At 43.3% G+C, this 22,149-nt stretch overlaps 1 protein-coding gene across 3 annotated transcripts in view; it reads left to right on the top strand.

The window, feature by feature from the left end:
- The first annotated feature begins 596 nt into the window (after positions 1-596).
- Positions 597-22,149, top strand: part of pcsk5b (proprotein convertase subtilisin/kexin type 5b) — a 78,158-nt gene continuing 56,605 nt past the window's right edge. For 2 of the 3 annotated variants that reach the window (XM_034596734.1, XM_034596733.1), the window contains exons 1-5: positions 627-1,304; positions 6,257-6,361; positions 15,912-16,064; positions 17,187-17,330; positions 19,364-19,440. In XM_034596734.1, the coding sequence (XP_034452625.1) occupies positions 1,125-1,304; positions 6,257-6,361; positions 15,912-16,064; positions 17,187-17,330; positions 19,364-19,440 (659 nt within the window). In that variant the 5' untranslated portion in view covers positions 627-1,124. Of the gene's footprint in view, positions 1,305-6,256; positions 6,362-15,911; positions 16,065-17,186; positions 17,331-19,363; positions 19,441-22,149 lie in introns of all 3 variants that reach the window. The other variant, XM_034596735.1, reaches the window with a different exon arrangement.

Genomic DNA, 22,149 nt, shown 5'->3' with positions numbered 1-22,149 from the left:
AAGTTAGTGGGTAGGTGTGTATTTTTTATGTGGGTAAACCTGCTAAATAAAGGCAATTGACTCCTTACCCACTGCCAGGAGAAGAGTTTTCCTTTCTGTTTTTTTCCCCAGTTCATCATGTTCGATGTCTCTCACCTCGCTGTTTTGTCAAATTAGCGCGTTCACCCGGTTGTCACTTATCATCATTGACGATCTGAGGCGATTAAAACCAATGTCAAAACCAGGGGATGAACACCGACTGTATCCAGTCCCTCTGCAGACAAAAGCCAGATGTTAGTGTTTTTTTTATTTTGACCATGTGGAAAAGGGGCTTTATGTAAATACCTAGATCGGATCACTGCCTCCCTGCTGGAAGGAGCCACATTGACATGAACATTCACTTTGCTGTAGCTCTCTTGCAAGTTCAAGTGCATTGCAGGACAATAAAGAGTACCGTTTAAAAACAATCAAGTTCATGTGACAGCAATGGATTCCAGACAGTTTGGTTTGAAGTGGATTATTCTCCCTGGGGCTGACCCCTGACGCCCCCCCCCCCCCGACTGTGGCGCAGGGCCGGTGAAACCAAGCAGAGTGTCTTTAAGACCCAGCGGAGCTCGGCAGGGAAACCCCGCGGCTTTAGTTGTCTCTACTCTCCGGAGTGTCAGCTAGTTATTAGTCGGGAGGCGCTGTAGCCATTTCGCCGCATGAAAGCCCGATGAGCTGAGCGAGCAACATCCGAGCGGCTCATGGAGAAGAAGAGAAATCAGCTTTGAGAAGCCCCGCGCGCGCACACACACGTACACGAACTCGCGCGTAAAGACGCACGGCGCACGGACACTTCCTCCTCCTCCTCCTCCGTGGAAAAGAGAGAGAGAGAGAGAGAGAGAGAGAGAGAAGCGAGACGCAAACTTCCAACTCTCCCATGTGGAAGCGAGAGGTTTGAGGATAAGGCATAATTTCTTTTTTTCCTCCTCTTCGGGGCTCCGTTCCTCCCCCCCCCCCCTCCCTCCTCTCCCTCTCTTCAGTGTTTCTGCCCGGAGAGTTGTGTTTCTATGAGAGTCTCGCTCGGTGAGAAGAGAAGTTTGGTTGCCTGCGTGGTCGGCCGAGGAGGAGGAGAAGAGTCGGGCTAAAAGTGGGGGAAGAAGATGGTCCGCAGCGCCGCTTGGAGACGGAGCTTGCTGTGCGTCCTGGCGCTCAGTCTCAGCCTCACGTCGCCGCCGTGCACAGCTCGGATTTACACCAACCACTGGGCAGTGAGGATAGGCGGGGGACCCGATGTGGCCGAGTGGATAGCGGACAAATACGGCTATAGGAACATGGGACAGGTAGGTCGCCTCTTGCTCCATCCAAACGTGTGTCCTGTCTGTGTGATTTCTGGCTTTTGCCAACTCTTACAAAAGTGGCGCATGTCCGTGTTGGTGGACGCAGAGCCGAGCCAGGAGCCCTCTGCAGCTCACTGCTCCTCTCCCAATCACCCAAACTGACACGGGCTGCGGGGGAACAAAGAGGGACCCGGGGCAGGAGACGGCACAACAGGTGCCTCCTGGCGGGGTTTCATTGTGGATCACTTGCATTTGGCGTCCCGGAGCCACAGGGATTTGATCCACCAGCCTCGATTTGACACTCGAGTGAGACAGTCAGGGGGCTGTTTGGTTTATGGGCTCGGAGTTGACTCCAAAAGGTCCAAGACCAAGCCGATAACTCGTGCTCTTCCCTCTCCTTGTTTCAGTGTTTGTGCCAAAGTCCTCTGATTGATCCTGTTTTGCTTTGCAATATTTACTTCTCTTAATTGAAAACTTGAAAATCGCTTTAAACATCAGATTTATAATTGTTTTAAATTTGGGATTTATTCTGGTTATGTTCCTCACTATTCTCCCTCTGAGTGTTATTTAAATGTAACTATAGGCCCACTGGCTAATCTGATGCGCTTTTGTTTACACTTGGAATAAAACCTTGTACTTGTTTGTCAGTACTCGTAGTATTCCTGAGTAATGCTGAAGCACCGCTACATGACAAAAATGTTTAAATATTCAGACAGTATTTCACTAGACTGATCTGAGCCGATATTATACAGCTTTGCACATTTAAAAACCGCCCCAGCATATGCCTCCACAGCAAACTGCCCTTCAGTATTCATCCCCTCTGACACTTGTGGGGGGGCCAGTGCTTAGCAAAGTCTAAAATAAATCTCAACCACAGCTGTAAAAAATACACATCCACAAACACGGGTGTGAGATTTGTCAATCTGCCGTCACACTGTGTCCCTTGACTCAACAGGAGTCTACCCAGGTCGAGAACGAGGGGTTAATCTGGTCTCTTGAAAAAGGGTTTGGACAAAGTGTAAAGTCCTGTGTTCTTTTCGGGGAAGAGAAGCATGTCGTACAAACGTGGACCCCACACATGCTCCAGAGTGTCGCCACCAAAACACCACTGTAGTTCAAGCCTGCACTTGCCAGTGCTCGACGTGAAGACAGCGTGGAACAGAGGGGGGCATTCTGACAGGTTGTTGTGGGGTAGCCTAGTCAACAGCTATGGAACCCCCCCTGCTTTCTTCCCCGCCTTATCCAGCCCGCCCACCCACTATAGCCTACTCCCCAGAGAGCAGGCCTTAATGGCCTCGTTTATCCCTTCTCTTTGACAGGAACTAATGTGTGGAGTCCTCCCCCCTTTCCATAGGAATTCCCCTGTGGAGTGGAGTGTCGCCCCCAGCCCCCACCATTCCCCCTCATTTCCATATCAATATGGAGCGTTCATTGGACTTTGACACCTCATATACTAGAGTTTTACTTCACTTCCTGGTTTTGGGGGTCAGCTGAAAGCTGCTCCCATGGGAGTAATAACGGAACACTCTGGTTTCCTAATGTGAACTTTGACATCCCATCACCAAGCCCTTCCTCGTGATATCAGTCAGCACGAACGTATACACATAATGAAGTGAAACTTTATAAGTGAGATGTATCGCTGCAGCTTTTTCGAGTCTGTGTGTAGATTGTACAAAAATACACTTCTAAGTGTTTTTGTATAATTTAACCAAACATGCTTGGGACTGTTCATCAAGATTTGGCTGTTTGTGATAAATGATTCAGAGATATGAGTGCATGCTATGGCCAAGAGAAAAGAAGTTTAAAACTGTGATGGGAAGCAAGGTAGTTAAAGGGAGAAAAGGGGGATGGGTATGGAAAACATGTGACAGAGGGACAATATAGTCTTCTTGACAAGGGTAGAAAGAGGAGAACAGACAAAGATAACCACACACTGAGCGATGGAAGGAGGAGGGAGTGAAAGAAGGGACGATAGATGGACGGATGGATGAAAAGAGTTGGCATGGAGTGAGAGAGCACCTCGTTGGAGAATTCTGGGTAATCCTCTTAACCATGGAGCCCCCTTCCCAGACTGAGATACTGGCCCAAATTGAGTTTAAGTCAGCTGACGAGGTCCCAGACGAGGATATCGGTTCAAGCTGGTGTGTTGAGGAGATGGAGAGGACTTGGAGCCATGGAGAGGGAGTGTGATGATCTGAAGCCAGACATGGACACAGGAGCTGGTTGCATCAGTAACAAGTTATGAGATGATGTGTACAGGTTGTTCTGATGCTACATCAGTTCTTAGAGGCATCAGGTCAGCGAGGGTGTTGTTATTGGAAAAGAACAGTGTCAAGAGAGACGTTTATCTAAGCCGTCACTCATACTGACCATTTCTGATCCAAGCAAATCATCCAGTATCTGTGAAGACCCACATTCAGTGATTTATTTTGTACTTGATGATTAAGCCTGGGACAGAGTTCAAGATTTTAATTCTTGTTGGAGCGGTGGAGGGTTATGGAGTTGGGAGGATGGTGATGAATGTTTGTGGAGATATTCTGAAGTGTGGCGACACTGATAATTGTAGAACAGGATATCTGTCCACATTTGTATGCAACTACAGATAAGGGCAATAAATATTTCACCAGTGTTGTTCTTGAACTCACTTCAACAGTGTTGCTTTATTAAGAATGTTGCCTACATAGTAAGAAGGCAGAAAAGGTGTATATTGTAATTCCATTCACACGATGGAGCTTCACAGCAAGAAGGTCTCTCTCTCTCTCTCTCTCTGTCTCTCTCTCTCTCTCTCTGTGTGTGTGTGTGTGTGTGTGTGTGTGTGTGTGTGTGTGTGTGTGTGTGTGTGTGTGTGTGTGTGTGTGTGTGTGTGTGTGTGTGTGTGTGTGTGTGTGTGTGTGTATTTTCTCTGGGGGCCTCCTGCCTCCTCCCACAGTCCTAAGACATGCAGACTTATTGAGGCCTCTAAACTGACCATAGGTGTGAATGGTTGTCTCAGGCTACATCCTCACCTTTTGTTTGAAAACTCATCAACTCTGCTACAGAGATGCCTGGTGTCCACACTACTTTACTACTACTACGAGTTTTAGTGAAGTTTGGAAACGCTGCTGGCCCCGTTATAGTTGAGAACTGTGTTTTAGCCTGGACGAGCAAAAACTGATTGAAGTTTGGAAATGATGCTGTAGACACTCACAACCCCTTGCTGATTGGATCTTTTCAGTCATGACATAGCCTTCACTGATTCGTCAGGCTCCTATCACATGACCCCCTTTCTCGGCTACCAGTATAGAACGCAACATGGACAACCAATTACAAGCGTTGCTGACTATATTGGTTATGCTAAGAGAACAATAAAGAATCTATCTATCTATGATACAATTGCAGTAGGAGAAGAGCTATTATTCAAGCAATTCTTGCGCACACCGACACACGCATGCCCAGTGTACGTGGGCATGTGACACATGTTTCCAGGAGTATTGGTATGGACGAGCGTTAAAACTGATCCAGAGCCTGTGTATGTTGGCCCTGTGATACAACAGCTACCTGTCCAGGGTGTACCCCAACTTTCATCCAATGTCAGCTTGGATTGGCTCCTGCTGGCCCCGTGTGACGCTCAATGGAAAAGCGATATAGTTGATGGATGGATGGCATTCACACTTCACACACAGGGAAAAATCCTGCAGTGTTTTTGATCTCTCGTCTTCTTGTGTCATGTCGGTTGGTAATCTGACCCCACTATAGGATAACTTCCACAATTCTGGTCGGATTCTGTATCGAGTGACATGGAAGTTTAACGTAACGTGAAAAAAACAACAACCTGTGAAGCAAGTGCAGGCGCTTTCACTTCTCAAATTGAGTTACGACATCATTCCCAGCATTCAAAGGTTCTGCTGAAACGGTGATTCACTGTGTGGGTTATTGCACCAGAATGAGTGTTCAGTGAACTTTATACACATCCATCTAAACACATGTTGTCACGTCTACAACTATTCAAATCTCACACTGAGCTTTTAATGAATGGGTCATTTTTGTAGTCTGACGTTAAGCTGGTGTTTGGATTAGAGTTTTTTAAATTCTATGTGTTAAACTATTTCTCCATATCTGCTGACTCTCAGAGAAAATGGCAGTGCAGATGTTAAGAAGGTTAAATACAGTGGAATCATACATCTTTTGAGACCTGTTTGCACAATGAGAAACATCCAGAGTAGCAGCTTCCTGTTCTGGAGGCCCATTATATCAATTAGTTGAATGCTTTATAAGTGAATTACCCAGTTCCTCTGATATGTGCTGCAGTTTTCTCATTTCTTAATTTTATCAGTGTGTAAGTTGGTGAATTAGAGTGTGTTTGTGTTTGAGCACTGAGCTGAAAGCTGATCTAATGGGCTCTGTAGTGGTGGAGCTCAGCCATGGATCAGTGACGCGCCACAGGACCCTGGGCAGCCATGACAGTTTGATCATCCGAGGGCTTGTATGGTCTTTATCAATTATTAAAACTAATCAGCTGCTTTATTTTGTTTTGTCGTTTTTGTCTGTGTGTGAAGTTGTCTGACGTTCAGTCAGTGTCTCCATGTCTTTTTCTTTGTCTGCCTTTATTTGACTTGTTTACCTTTCTAGCCAATGTTCCCTTTGCCTTTTATCTGGCTCACAAAGCTTTATTCATCATGCACAGAAAATAATCTGAAAATTGACATTACAACACAGAAAAATACTGAATTAAGGAAATTTAATAACACTTGAAAGTAATTTTTGAGTAATAAGGTTTTGATGCTTTTCACTCACAACCATTTACAGTTTTCATTAATGACTGTACCAAACTGTACTGTGTATGTTGGAAACATCTCTACAAGTAAATCAATGAATAGAATATTATATTTTATTTTAATAGTTGCACTAATAATGTGTAGTGAGGTTGTGGGAAGGGTTATGGAACATGTCTTAAGTCTATATATTTTTTTTTGCAGATCGGGGATCTCAAAGATCACTATCACTTCTTCCATAGTCGGACCATCAAGCGGTCGACTCTGTCCAGCCGTGGACGCCATAGTTTCATATCCATGGAGCCCAAGGTAAGCCTGTTGTATGGTTCTGTCAATTACAGGTTTCAAATCAAAGTAGTTGAATCTTTCTCATGCATTTAAATGATACTGGAGATAGTTTGACATCAATGCTTTTCATGAATACGTGATGGCATTTCATAGACTGTATATAAAGATGGCCGGCGTGTCTCCACTTCCTCCCACGATCCAGAAATTAAGACAAAATATCCTGGATAGAAACGCTGCCATCATCCGCCGGCGACATAATTTGGAGCCAGAGTCTGCGCAGTAGCAATTGGGGGTTGGAGCCGCTGTAGTGAGATCCTACCAATGCACCCATTCATACATTTTATTGAAAACTTGATCATACTGTATTTTAGTGTGATAAGATCTACTTAAATTGACAGAAACCATCTCTGAGGGTTATTTAGTTTGGTCCATGTCCCATCCACTAACATGAAGGATGCTGGGTTTATTACCCACACTTCAGCCAGCCACCAGGGGGCGATTGAGGTGATTTGGTTTCACCTTTGGGGAGCCGTCATGTCTTTTTATATAGTCTATGTGGTGATCATGTGACCCGAGCACAGAACTGATGCGATTACTTTTTATGTGACCAAATCAAACTACACATGCTGGTAAATATTATGCGGTTTTGTTGAAAACCGTAGAAAATTTCTGGCAAGCCTGTTTGTATATTTGTGTAAATTTTAATTTGCCACAGAAAGTCCCATATAAAGGAAAACACAATGGACTGTTGACAGTATACAACCCTGAGTGGGACATACACTTAACACTCCAACTCAAATGACTCTGCTTTCATGTCCTTGTTGTTGAAGACAGGACGTGCACTCAAGTGGGTTATTGCAGGGACTAAGTGTGTATGAGGACAGGGACTATTACATTGCAAGACTCACAGTTTTCCTGTCTTCGCACGCTGTTCTGATCACGGTCCTGACAGAAGAAGTGTGATAAATGAGGCCTGTTCTGCTACATTTCTATTTTACAAACCCAGCAACTTTAGTTGTGATGGATAGGTTTAGAGCGTGGGGATGAAACATAATATAAGTGTAATTTTCGTTGAAGAAATAAGTTTAAAAAAAGTAAAAAGCTCTGACAACAGCTTCTAAATGTAAGATGCATTACACCCCACAACCAGGAAGAGTTGCCTAAAACAAAAATACTGCTGAATTTGGTTTCAGCTTGCATCGAGCTCACTTTAAAGTAAACCAGTAAAATGGATCTGTTAAATCCACATTCAGGGGAAATCTAGAAACATGACGTGACGGGGAGCCTCTGGTTGTAGTTTGGGTGAACCGGCCCTTTAAACAGGAGCGCGTGACCTAAGGTAAACCCTCACTCTGGTCCTGTCGGTGCTCCACATGTCACTGCACCAGATCATCAAACCCCGGCTGCATTATTAATGAAGCCTGAACTCCACACCACCCGCAACTTAATCAAAATAAATAAATGAATCATGGGGGTGGGAATGGTGTTCGATAGCAGCACAGTGTTTTCACCAGACTTTTCTTTACTGTGTATATTTGTATGTACATAGAATGTTAAAGTTAAATGGGTTCAGATGGTTTTGTTTGGGGAAATGCCTCATTCTTGACATGTGAATGTTCTTAATGTATTTTTGTCGAAACCCTGTTACCGTATAGCTTAAAATATCCCGTTTATGTCAATTTTGAAAAATGCTGACTTTTTGGACATTCAGGGCTTTCTTTCAGCAGCACTGGTTTATTGTGTGTGTGTTTTGAAAACTGCATTCAGGTGCATGTGTTTGTATCTGTGCATGCTGACTGCAGAGGAATGATAATGATGTATCGCTGTGATTATATAAAGAAGGGGGGAAAATGGGAAGAAGAAAACAGCGAGTGAGCAAAACGGTGCCTGACACCGTTACTGTCCTCTGGCTCACTGTGCTTTTCAAATATCTGTCCTTTCTTGTTTTGGTCCAGTCAGCTCGTTTTGTCCACCCACTGTCCTTACCTGTCATCCCTTTCTCCCCTCTTCCGTCCCTCTTCCGTCCCTCTCCCACCTTTTTTTTCCCTCTCACTGTTGCATTCAGTGTGCTCCCCCCCTGTCTTTGGTTCCCTTGCTCTCTCAGGCCTGACACTGTGCCATGGTGGTGGAAGGTTTGTGTGCCGATGCCAGCTGGCTGCGAGACGGAGATTTCAGAGGACTAGATCAGAGAAGAGAGGTTAAATGAAAGAAAGGGGAAAAGGAGCAGAAGGAGAGTGAAGAGGAGCTGAAGAGGGTAAAGATGGATTAGAGAAACCAAGGAAGGGAAAAGCGGAATGGAGAGGAATGGAGCTGTCACTGATTTTTTCCCCCTGGGTCGCTATCCTTTAAGTGTAATCTGCGGGACCCGTCTGTGGGTCTGGGATCGACATGATGGCTGGTTTGGCACCTGCACAGTCTCGCACACTGCTAATGATGTTTTGCAATCAGGTTTTGTAACGATGACAGCCGTTTGCGAGTGAGTCAGATGGGTGTAGCGGTGCCATGAAAGGCGCACCCTGCCATCCACAGTGCTCATTGGCACACACGTTACCATGGCGATGCAGCGCAGCACAGATTACTGCTTTATGGCATTTACCTAACTGCAGAGTCACTTGCTTCTGGTGTCAAAGACCAGTTATCTCTCCAGGCTGGGGAATGACTATGAAGGCCACTGGAGAAAGCGAGCATTCTCACCTTGATGAGCCGCTCAAAGACTTTTTCAAAGATTGAATTCAAAGTCCAAGTTATGACAGATGTTAATCAGCATCTGAACAAACACTGAAGGTCTAACTAACCATTGTTAGGCTGACTAAGACAGAAAACCCTGCATATCAATCTGAGAAAGACAAGTGAGGATCACTGCTCATACAAACCAGTGAGTGAGGAGATCTTCTCTTTGTGTCTTAAGCAGCTTGCACCTTGCACAGCTTTGCTGACGTACAGCCATGACTCATTGAAACTGGGAGTTCCAAGAGACTTTCAACAGCCGCTGACTTTCTTTTTTCTTCATTGTTGCTCTGCGCTGTTATTAGTTATTGGTGTGACATGAGCTCAAGTACCCTCAGTCGGCTTTGATTGAATTCTGTTTCCAGCCTCTTCCAAGTTTTCTGTAAACAACAATTAGAGTAAGACAATGGTTGCTTCTCCTTTTTCATAATGTCCTTTTTGAAGTCCGTGCAGAGATTAGTAGAGAGAAACGACTGCAGAACTCCGAGAATGTCTGTTCACGGCGTCCTGTTTAATTTTTTTTTTTTACCGCCACACATGGAAACTAAGAGCCAGGTGTGACCCGGAGCTGAATCTTCGCCGGAATACTCTATGATTACATAGCTATGATGACAATTTTTTTTTTAGATTTTTATACGAGGTGAAAGCTTTTAGAAATTTGAGTGCTTTTCTAGTCTTATCGTCCACTCAAAGCAGGTCACATTCATAAAGTGCTTCTATGTGCAGCGGACTGTCCGCAGAGTCACCAGTATTTTGGGGTTCAGTATCTCACACAAGGAAACTTTTAGAATCTAGACTGGAGGAGCTGGGGATCGAACCACCAACCTTCTGGTTAGTGGACGACCCTCTCTACCTCCCAGCCTCAGCTGCTAGTAACAGTAAAACTACTTGAGCTCAGATCCAATTATTATTCAGTTAAAACACTCAAAGTCTGACTGAAGCTCTTTGAATTATTTCACCATCATCCGACTGCCTTTGGAATTCACTGTATCCATGAACATGTGCGGAAGACAAGGACACTCGCAGCATCAAGGAGACAACACAGATGGAGCTTGTGTACCTGTCAGGACCTTAGGGGGTAATCTGTGCACATGCAGGTATTATGAGACTCCACTTAGTCCCAGGTACACATTTCCATAAAGCCTGGATACACGTGTTACATTCTGCCTTTGACTCCTTTTCCTTGAGCGAGTTTAACAGATGAACCATTAAGAGTGGACGCCCTGAGACGAACACCTACAGCTGGCCAGCACAGCACCACAGAGCCCGAACCATCTGTGGAAAGATGCAAGACCGTGTGCTGCGCTTTTGGGCCGAGGCTCTGAATCGCACTAAAGAGAGCAGAAGAGCCAGCGTCTCATGTCAGTCCAAAGGTTGTGTCGGGTGTTCTGCTACATCAGCCTTTGACCTTTTTCTTTTAAAACGCCAGGCTCTCTGTCCTTTTGCCCGCGGCTCAAAACAGCGTCTCTAAAACGGCAGTGAAAGTGGATCAATTTGTTCCCGTTTGTTCTACTGAAGTGAACTCTTCCCCAGTTTTCCCTGGTTACTGACCCAGCCAGCGAGAGCCACCTGCAAACCCTTACACAGAGAGCGAATGAGAGAGAGGGAGAGAGAGAAGGAGGGAGGAAGGGGGTTTGAGTGGGAATGAGAAGGAGAGAAGGGGAGAGAGACAGGCAATCTCTGAGGGAAATGGGCATCTACAAAGACCTGAAATGCAGCGAGGAAAGCAGCGGATGAGGGAGAGGGATAAGAAAAGTAAAAAAGCAGCGATAGGAGAGGGAGCCGGAGTGCGAGAAAAGGAAGGAAAAAAAAAAAAGATGGCGACAGAGAGGTACAGGTGCGAGCAGATGATTCCTCCGCTCCACCAAGCTGGAGTTAAAAGAAAGGCGCTGATCCAAACGTCATGCCCCGGAGCCTGCCAGCGAACTGGCACCGAAACAAAGGTGGTGATACATGGGCAAGTTTTATAGGCAATAATAGAAGGGCAATATTGTCTTTGTTTGGATAGCGATTGGCAAAGGTTTGACATGGGTTGATGTGGATAACTGCGGGCTGTTATCAGTCAGTGGTTACAAAGGATAGCATTGCTCTTTGATGGATTAATCTAAAAAATGTTGAATATCATTTATCGGCCTCGGGTCATCCTACAAATGGAGGACGAAGAGTATTTAAAGGTGAATCCATGCAAAGTAATACAAAGCCACCTGTGTAAGCAGCAGTATGAAAATTAAAGGTAAGAATCGGAAACCACCTTTATAAGCAAAAAGAAATTGATTAATTTCGACTAATAGTGCCAGAACTTTTTTATACAATTTTTAAACATTACAGTGAACAGTAAAACACATGCACACTTGACATACACAGATATTTTAAGCATATGTATATGTATATATATATATATATATATGTATATGTGTATATATATATATATGTGTATATATATATATGTGTATGTATATGTGTATATATATATATATATATATGTGTATGTATATGTATATGTATATATATATATGTGTATGTGTGTATATATATGTGTATATTCATGCAGTTGTTCCTGTATCATCATTAGATTATGGTTGAATAAGTACAAAAAAAAAATCAATAGAAAGTCGGAGTTATTTATATTTAACACTGGCTGAGTTGTTCGGATGTATTGATAATAATGTCAACACTGCCCACATCCTCTGATCTCTGGACTTTGTTACTTCCTCTGCCTTCATATTTTTATTGACATTATCAGCCACAGTTTGCTGGAATTTAGTTTTTTGGCTTAAAGTAATTTTTCTATTCTGAAAATGAGACATTTATGTTCACGTGTACAGCATCTACTGCTGCAGAGCTACTGATCTGCTCCAGACTACTTTTTGATACAATGTATGTTGATAACAAGGTATTTCTGCTCTACAAAAGTATATTCTACTTTTTTAGAATGAAAACTATTGAAAGTAATCAGATGAATAGGGCTGAAGAGAAACATTTCATTTATCAAAAAGTGCGTGTTAGGAATGTCATCAATGTCACCACTAACTGGTTGTGAATTCTCTTGACATTCTTCCTGCTCTATTCTCACATGGTCTCACTTACACACGGGACATTTACCAGATTTTTTTTCCTATAATCTGTGCTGTGCAGGGAGGAAAAGTTTTAGAAAAGGTCCGGATCATTACCTACAGCCCCCAAGAAAAATTTCTGAAAAATATTGGGACTTCAGTTCAAGTTCTACCTTAGGTTGTACCCCCACCCCTCCACAAAATGTCATGGAAATTGCTAACTACCAAACAGACAAACAAGTGCAGATGAAAACAACCTCCTTGGTGATCATGATATTCTGATACTTGATTCTAAATCCCTTCACACCCCCTCAGGAAGGATAGAGGTCTTAATCCTCTGCAGAGCAGGACAGATATCAGGTGGTTCAGATTCAGCGTCTTGCAGCCTCACTTCCGTAGTGTTGACATTTGTTAAATGGTGAATGCATGAGACTTGAGCCATTTTCAGACACGTCCTGCAGAAGAACTCTGAGGAATTGGGTCCGGACTTTCTCCGCAGTTTTTCTTTCGCACATGCACAACACAGCGGGAGGTTCTCTGCTCAGACGCGTTCACAACAGCTTCCAAATCCTCCGCAGGATACAGGTGAGGGGTAGAGCAGCAGGCAGAGGCCACGTATTGATGGTTAATAATTAGGAAGTCACGTAATAAATCTGCTGCAGAGATCACATGTTTTTGTTAACAACACATCGACACAGGCTCTTATCACCACAAACTCTCTTGAACACTTAAGTCTGTTTACTACGTGTGTGGCTCCGCTTTTAATCCTGTTTTTTCCCCCCGTTTTTCATCGGTCGCGTGTTAGAATCGTCATCAACCCACCACTAGCTCGCAGTGAATCCAGTGGGGGGGTCTTCTGCTGTGTTCACATCAGATTTATATATCACAGATATTCCGTAGGCTCTCACTCTGACATTTGCATTCACACTTACACCTCCTCCAGAGACACCGCTCACAAGTTTGGATCCAACTGCAGACAAGAGCAGTTAAGAGTTATGCTGCTGATCAAAGTTTGTGCTTGATGCGATGATAATGTATGCAAATCGTAATGACACACCAGTGGTTGTGCGCCGACACACTCACCGCACAATTCCTGATGACGGCGTTGTTTTGAGGCTAATAGCGTGTGTAAAGGGCTGCTTTGAAGCGGATGGTCCTGACAAAACAAGGAGAGAAATGAGCTGAGACCTCGGTGCACAGAGGAGCTTCGGGCTTAAACAAAACATCTCACTGGGTTTTAACTCCTAATCTCTCACTTTACCTCCGCTTTCTTTTTTTCCCCTCCACACTCTCGGGATGTTAAATTACGACACCCACAGACATTTTTCTCTCCCTCCTTCATGATCTATAAGCAGCCACATACTTGAGTTATTAAATCAATGTTATTTATAAAATCAATTATCCTCCCTTCACCCGCTGTCTCTCTCGGCCTCTCTCGCTATTTGTTTTCACTTCCCTCCTCTTCCAGCTCAGCCTTTTTTTAATGCCTCTCCCGGGACTCGTTCACTTCAGCTCTTCATTGCCTCTCCTTCTCCCGTCTTATCTTGTCTCGTTGCCTCACTCTCCAACTCTCTGGAGAGCCTGGCAGATTGTTTCAGTGCATGAGACCAGATAATCACTCTGCAGTCATTATGTCAGCTATATTCTTTTCTTTTTTCCCTCTCTCTCTTCTCCTCTCCTCTGTCTGCTGGAGCCGCATTGATGTGAAGAATCGCTCGGTCTTTGCAGTCAGACATTGTTCAGTAAAGCTTTCGATTGTCTGACAAACCGAGCCACGGGCAGAAAACACTTTTGCGGTTTGAAAATGATTCTATTGATTATCTCTTATGTGCAGAGTTTGTCTGTTCATCGTGAGTGCAGCTGGTCACTTTACATTCAGAGTGGTGATTGTTTTACTCACACTTTGAAAAGAAGTTAATCTCAACATCCACTGTATTTAAAGTGAATGCGTAAAACTCTCACGTTATCATGATCAAACTTTTGAAGAATCCTCAAGTCATTCATCACAGAAATATTTCTCCAGCTGCTCGTATACAGTGTAACACATGTTTCCTGTGCCAGTCTCACGCCTGCTCATATTTTAGTTTTTCATCTTTGCTGGTACTTCTCATGAAGTCTGCAGAACGTCTGCTAGACTAAACACACGATTTTCAGGGTGTTGACTGGGCCAAGCACATGGGTCCAACCATCTTGTTCAGCTCCAACAGTGAAATCCGTCTGAAAGTGGAGCGAGAGTCCTGCCAAAGAATGTCTTGCACCTTGAAGCACGAGCTCATAACATTTGAGATACTGATGTTACCTTAGAGACATTTGTCTGTATGTGTGTGTTTGTGTGTCTGAAAAGACACAAGACAAAGTGAAAGAAACTCAAACAAAACAAACAACTCTATTAGGGAAAGGGTAAAATACTTGAAGTGTGCCTTTTGGTTGGAAACTAGAATGGCACTCAGTAGAGCGCATACCTCTGCCAAGGCTAGATTTGGATTTTTATCTGGATCTGCCCCAAATTGCACACACTTACAAATATGAGTCCTGCCGGATTTTCTTTTCCATCAAGGTCCATGAATTTTTCTCAGTGAATCTGTGAAAATGTTGAAAAATCCCTCAGTGTTAACAAAAGTGAAAAAACTATCTTGAATCCGCCCCCTGGTCCAGATCTGCAGCAACATTTAATGGGTTCTGCCCTGACCCATAGTTTCATGATTATCTGTTCAATCATATTTGCATAATCTTGCTTGCAAACCAACAAAGGAACGGGAGTGAAAGCATAACCTTCTGGATGGAGGTATCTGGCGATTCGTCTTTATCCTTCCACATGTACTTCATATGCTGTCATTTTTCCCAGTGTTTTTTTTATTCAGTAGTCTTCGTGTGTGAAACACTGTTACAGTGATTTACTGATCATCACACCGAATGGTCTTTATCTTAGTGTGTGAGTCATCACATAAGGCAAAGAAGAGGAAATACAGCATTTATATTTTCACTTATTACCTACACCCAGGAAGTAATGTTTTCACTGCTGTTTGTCCATTTGTGTATATTTATCAGGATTACACAGAAACTACTGAAGCATTTTCCTTGAAACTTGGTTGAAGGGTGAGGTATGAGCCAAGGAAGAAACCATTAACCTCTACAGTTGATTCTATTAAGGAGGAGGATTCAAAAATTTGTTTTTCACTTTCTTTAACATTGACAGATACAGTGTTTTCAACATTTTTCTCAAGAAGTAATGCAGAGATCTCAATGAAAGAAATCAGGCATATGTAGTCAAGTCAGATATAATTATATAGCACGTTAAAACCAAGAGTTGAGCCAACGCGCTTTAAAAACACGGTGAAGGAAAAACAATACAAGTATGGATAGCAACCAACGTAAAAAACTGTGCGAGAGAAAGATGCTATAAAAGTTAATTAGATCAAATTAAATAAGAAAAATAAAAGACTTAAGACAGAATCAGCCTCAATGATAAGCAAGATCAAAAGGGTAGCATTTTAAAATTTGATTTAAAATAATCTAATGTGAAGTGCTAATGTGATCAGGTGAAGTATGGTGTGGCTCTGGATGGTGATTGTGATTTTGTGGTGGAGGTTTGCGTTGCAGCAAGATGCAGCACCAACAATTCAATGAGATCCCAGGTTTTTCCAGCACCTTGTATTTACCTTAATCATAGGGTTACCTTGAACACATTATTAGTTGTAATTCCTCCTGTCGACCGAGTGTCGTCCTCTGAAGTGATTCTACTGGTGTGTGTTGTTATTCGATGCGTCCTCAGTTTCCTGTTTGTGTTTCAGGTGGAGTGGATACAGCAGCAGGTGGTGAAGAGGAGGATCAAGAGGGATTACAAACCATCCCCACCCCTTTCTTTGTCAAGCCCCGCCCACAGCAGTCTGGCCCAGAGCAACATATTCTATAACGACGCCAAGTGGAGCAGTATGTGGTACATCGTGAGTACGCTGTAAACTCTGTTTGCGTTAACTGCACCAAAACAAGAATATCACAAAGTCCGAGACAAACTGTCCGTGCTGCGCTGCGCTCGTCCATTCCTCTTCAGAGGGTTGCGTGTCGTTCTTTGCCCACATTTATCCAGTTTGTGGGTCAAAGGTCGGCTGAGGTCATGTCATGGTTCTGATTACTGCAGGGTCAGTGCAGCTCAGGGATTTGTGTGTTTTACTGAATAAAAGAGTGGAAAAGCCAAAGTGATGCAATTTTTGCGATTGCTTCATTTAAACAAAACACAATTTAGGGTCAAGGTAAGACACTTTCGAAGTATTTGTCACAGGGAAGTTTATGCTGCTAAGAATATACGTGTCCCTACATTTCAGGTTGTGCAAATAGTTTTAACCTGCACACACACACACACGTTACCCTCAAATTCTACTACTCTACAACAGAGATTTGCAGGCTTATCACAAGTGTTTGCTTACACCCTCAGATCATTGCTCTTTTAGTTATGCCTTTGTGCGTGCGTGTGTATGTGTGGTTGAGTGTCCTCATCTCTGTCAATTGTTAACTGACTGCAGATAAATCCTAATACTTTGACCAGCCGTTATAAACATATTTTTCTAGCTTCAGGACAGAACTCTCTGAACTTGGTGTGTGTGTGATGTGTAAATAGAAGAAGAAAAAAAAAAAGCTTCCTCTGGTTATTTCTAACAAAGTTACCTGACATAGCCCGTAGTTGAACATCTCTGTTAGTTTGTCCAGCAGTAAGTTTTGTAAATAAATCAAATTTTTTTGATTACAGAGACTTATTCAGGAGCATGAATTCCCTCATATGGGAACCACGAAGAAAATGTAACACCAGCGAGTATCACCGCTTTAGACAGATGATTGATTTTCACAGGGATACCAATTCTAGCACTTGACTCAGATTTTAGTGACTTGAGAAAAGTCAGCAGTCAATCCATATTTTATGTCGGCAATTACTTTATCTAAATGTCACTTATTTTCACTCATGCACTGCCCTTGAATAACACCTGCTAAAACCTAATCATCACACCCTCTCCTCTCCTCTCTCTCCTCTGCTCACCTTCTCTCCATCTCACCTCCTGCCTCCGCCTCTCCAGCACTGTAACGATGACGTCCACAACTGCCAGTCGGACATGAACATCATGGGGGCTTGGAAGAGGGGCTACACAGGAAAAGACGTAGTGGTGACCATACTGGATGACGGCATCGAGCGGAACCACCCAGACCTCTTTCAGAACTACGTGAGTGTGTATGTATGCGCGTGTAGGGGCGGCTATGAGCGTGTGAACGTGCGCGTATGTTGGGATGGGCTGTAGCTAACAATTATTCCAATTATTGATTAATATATAAGCCTGTCAGTACACACAGGAGTTTGTTTACAGAGGCGAGAAACAGATATTTAACTTGACTGGGATCACTGACTAAAAATCTAACATATGAATCGATAGGCCAGCGTCTGTAACATTGTGATGAACTGTGAGTCAGTGTTGGATAACTTTGTCAGACCGCCCACCGAACTTTAGCTCGCTGTTCGCACAAGGTTCTGTGGAGATGGGATGTTCATAGGTCTGTATTGTCAACCGACTGAGACAGAGTGACACAGCTCAACAGCAACAATGTGCTGCAGCAGGTTATTTTACAAAATTGGGAGGAACATGAGAAATATCCCGAAGACTTCTATTAGAATGTGTTTACATGCTGCTCAGAGTAAACAGCAGAGTCTCCTTTTCCTCGTGCACTGCGGCAGGTGTGCAAACTAGTTACTTTGGTTACACTATGTTGTTGTTGCTCTGAAACGTTCTTCTTATTATTACATTGCAACATCGCGAATGAAATCTAGTAACATTTTCTGTACAAGGGTTTCTAATCTCTCTCACATTAATGGCAAATTAATGTGACACCGAACAAGAAGAAGCTTCACATCCGCTCCAACATGAATCTGTGCACAGTACAAAGTCTGAACATCAGCCTTCTTTCCAGAGCTCAAAGCAAACATTTTGTGTAGATTTAGTTAACAGAACACACACACACACACACACACACACACACACACACACACACACACACACACACACACACACACACACACACACACACACACACCACTCTGAAATTTACATTTACAATTCAATCTTCACATTTGGCACCTGTGTTTACATTTTCAACTTTTAAAATGCTTTGTTGAGCATGTTTGTGGTTTTTATTGTAAAAAAAGACATCATTTTCCAAATCGGATTTAGTTTCTTGTGAGGTTTTGGGTCCAATATGTTGACATACGTTGTCAAAGGTAGAATTGTCTGTTTATATAGGCAGTGTCGTGCGGGGGGGAAAATATGCCAAACAATAACAATTGCATGGTAAACATTTTTTATGTGGAATATTATAAATGAGAAATCCAAGGCTTTAGAAAATGGTCAAAAAAGCCCAGGACTTCTGGGGGTTAAATGGAAATAACCATTCCTCTAATAATCATATCCTGACCTAATCCACCCAGTTTTATACTGGTCTTGATGCATTATTGGTTTTCATAGCAGCCTCAATATAAATAATGTAGACTAGTCTAACATATGATGTTGCTGTATCTTGACTTAGTCCAAAAGGTAAAATGGCGTTGAAATGCAGGAAATTTGATTTACATCACATATGCTTTTTCTGGGGGAGGATCCCCCCCGACGCGCTGCCAATTATATATCTTTCCAAGTTTGCTTTCCCGTTTGGAAAACCAGCCAGGCGCCTGTGGGGATTGTAGTTTAATCGTGCGTCATGGATTACATACTGAGGGGAAGCTTCGTTAAACGTGTGGGCGTGCAGGTGTGCTGTGTTTACGTGTTTATTTGTCTGTGGTTACAAACTTCATGAGCATGCTGAGGTACGTCTGCCTCCGACCAGGGCCAGATAGTTCGAGTAACTTCTTGGCCTCAGGCTGCAGGGAAGGCCATCAATCAGCCGTGCAGATAAAACGATTCACACCCTGTTTGGCAGCCCCGGCGCTGCTGTTATTAGCCAGTCTTAATGCCTGGATTTGTTTATGCTGAGGGCGAGCGCTGTGGCAGATTGAGTTAGCCCTGATTGCATTCGATTTACAAAACTGATGTGAGTGATGCTAATGTGAACTGTTTGATTGGGTTAGAGAAGCTTCTTGTTGTTCTACAAGTCTATTACACGCACGCACGCACGCGCACGCAGAGGGGTAGTGTTGAAGCGAATTGACTTGTTTACCTGATGTTCTCTCTCCTCTGATAATTCTCACTGCTGAACTCGATGTCTCCTCCAGGACCCTCAAGCGAGCTTCGATGTCAATGGCAACGACATGGATCCAATGCCTCGATATGACGCAACCAATGAGAACAAGTAAGAAAAAGCATATTTTCCAGACCTAATGATAGTGGGGTTCATTTAGGAATTGAGGCTTTATGGCAAATTTTTGCTGCCCTTGTGAATGAAAAGAGATATGTCCGTTTCTTCCGATGTAAACGCTGCTGCCCACAAACTTCCATGCATCCTTTACTTCGGCATGGTTGCTAAGTGATACATCCACTAGAGGGCAGCACAGAGTTGAGAGTTTCTGACTACAACAAACGTGTACCTCCTAAGAACGAGGTAAAAGTGGCCACATTGTAAATGGCGTTGGTCTGTAAATACAGTGGGTGAAGTTAAGTAGACTCCTGTAGTTTCTTACCAATTCTTAAAATAGCTCCTTAAAAAGTTCCATCATTGTTGAAAATTCTTCCTCGTGTCTCATTATCGTCCACACCGCTCCCCCTTATGATTTTAGGTGGTACTGCTTCGTTTCGTCCATATCCGTTAGCTTTCAGATTACTTGCACAACTTCGGACAGAATGAACACAGATTGCGGACAGAATGCTCCGCTACCAGAAGCTGCTTCAATATGTTTGTATTTGCTGAGCCCTGACCTTGTTGTTGGCGCGATGAGTGACATTAGTGTATTTGATTGTGACATTTGTGGGCGAGTTGTGGTTTTTCCTCTCTGTGTGTGTGTGTGTGTGTGTGTGTGTGTGTGTGTGTGTGTGTGTGTGTGTGTGTGTGTGTGTGTGTGTGTGTGTGTGTGTGTGTGTGTGTGTGTGTGTGTGTGTGTGTGTGTGTGTGTGTGTGTGTGTGTGTGTGTGTGTGTGTGTGTGTGAAAAAGAGAGCACTTGTCTTGTGCCAGTTTGGCTCTGTGAGTGATTTTTTTTTTTGGTGTGTGTTTGGCAGCAGCAGCCCGAGTGTCTTGGCCGTGGTTCAGTCCCTGCTGGTAATACATTGTCTTAAAGAGACACGAGGCCTCCAGATGCAGCTGAATGAGCTGGTTCTGACGTGTGTGTGTGTGGTTTGTCTTCCTTGACTTTTCATATCACTGTTTCTTTTTAAAACCAATTATCCTTCTTTAACAAAAGTCATATTAGTTTAATCAAAACACTGAGGTCATGTTTCTCATGGGAGCTGAATAGATGTGAACCGGTTCGCGTGAGGTGGCCTGCAAGTTAAAACTGGTCATCATGCCTAAAAGGTGAGAAGCACCGTGTGTTAGATTTCCGAGGTATAACACCATCCAGGGCCACATCTGACAAATGTGGTTTGTTGTCAAACTTTCTGTTGTATGGCAACAAGAATGACGTAATGCTTGTGGATTTGAATCTGTTGCTGGCTATGTGTAATTTGAATGGAAGCAGGAGGAAAGAAAATCTTCTCTCATGTGGTTTTCAAATGACACATTTGGATGAATCTGTGTCTATTCCTTTAACAGGGAAGTTCCTTTTGTCTGCTGATAATCAAACCTACCCACCCCTAATTATAAATGGACAATATGACAAATTGGATTGTGTTACGTACTGTAATGTCCAAGTCAGGTGTCCATGTTATAGGAGAGAAAGGGATTACAGAACTTCTGACAGCTTTGTTTGTGTGTTTGACATCTTTGTTTTGTTTTAAATGCAAACTAATAGATTTACTAGGATATCTAGAGACAGTTCAGTTTGACTGAAGGATGAACTGATTTGATTTTGGTCGCTGTGGCCTCACAAAACAAAGGTTTTGCCTTGTGAACGCAGTATCTCAGGAACACCTCCAGGGAATCCTTTCAAATTCAGTGCAAATGTTCACTTTGACCTCCCAAATCTATTCAGTTCATCTGTGAGTCCAAGTCAAGATCAGGGTGACCTCACAACACATGTTTTTGCCTTCTTGAATACAATATCTCAAATCTGCCTATAGTGAATTTCTTCAATTCCTTACAATTTTGTAGCACTTGGACTCAAAGAGAAACTGATTAGATTCAGTGGACAAAGGTCACAGTGACCTCATATATGTCGGGAAAATAAGTATGTGTGGTGAAACTGCACTGGACGGTGGAGACATACAACTGCAGGGCGGTACTTAATGTTGGTCTCCTCAAAGATTTGGGCAGCTATGAATGTTCCTCCAGAGGGCCACCATATTAACAACCAGGGTAAAAATACAGATAAAGAAGAAATACCAGGCGCACTCAAAAAAAAGGCTTGACTTTGCTGAAGCTGGGTCAAAATAAGTTGGGTTATAAAAAAACAAATGTGGACCACAAAGAGTTTGAACGATTGTGTGAGTGTATATTGTTCCCACTGACTATTGTGTGTTGCACAAACATGAAATGGTTTCTGGCTGAAACACAGAGAGATCCCCGGGTGACTGTGACACAGATGTGTAGAAAATGGAAAATACAGACGAACAGAGGGAAAAGACGGCCAGACTGACGATTTTATGGATTAGTGGAGTGAAGTGAACTGAATGAAGACCGCTGAAGCATTTCAAAAGAGAGAGTCAGCAGTTTGGCTCATTAACCGTGATGAAGGGGCCCATCACAGATTTGCAACCATTTCATATGTTACACTGAAAGACAGTTAGATTTGTGTTAGCTTTTCTGTCGTCCCAACCCGACGGAGGATAAACAGAAGGTTGACACATCTGTACAAATGTAGGCGCTCACTCAGTGGCTGCCCCGGGGCCCAAGCACCCACGTGTACTAGCAGACAGTCCGGGCTGGATTAACTCTGATTTGGTATAAAACTTCATGGTTGGTGCTTGATT

The sequence above is a fragment of the Hippoglossus hippoglossus genome, chromosome 9 (genome assembly GCF_009819705.1).
Source record: "Hippoglossus hippoglossus isolate fHipHip1 chromosome 9, fHipHip1.pri, whole genome shotgun sequence".
Classification (NCBI taxonomy): Eukaryota; Metazoa; Chordata; class Actinopteri; order Pleuronectiformes; family Pleuronectidae; genus Hippoglossus; species Hippoglossus hippoglossus.
Note: the sequence above shows the minus strand (reverse complement) of the source record. Positions and strands in the feature narration are given on the sequence as shown.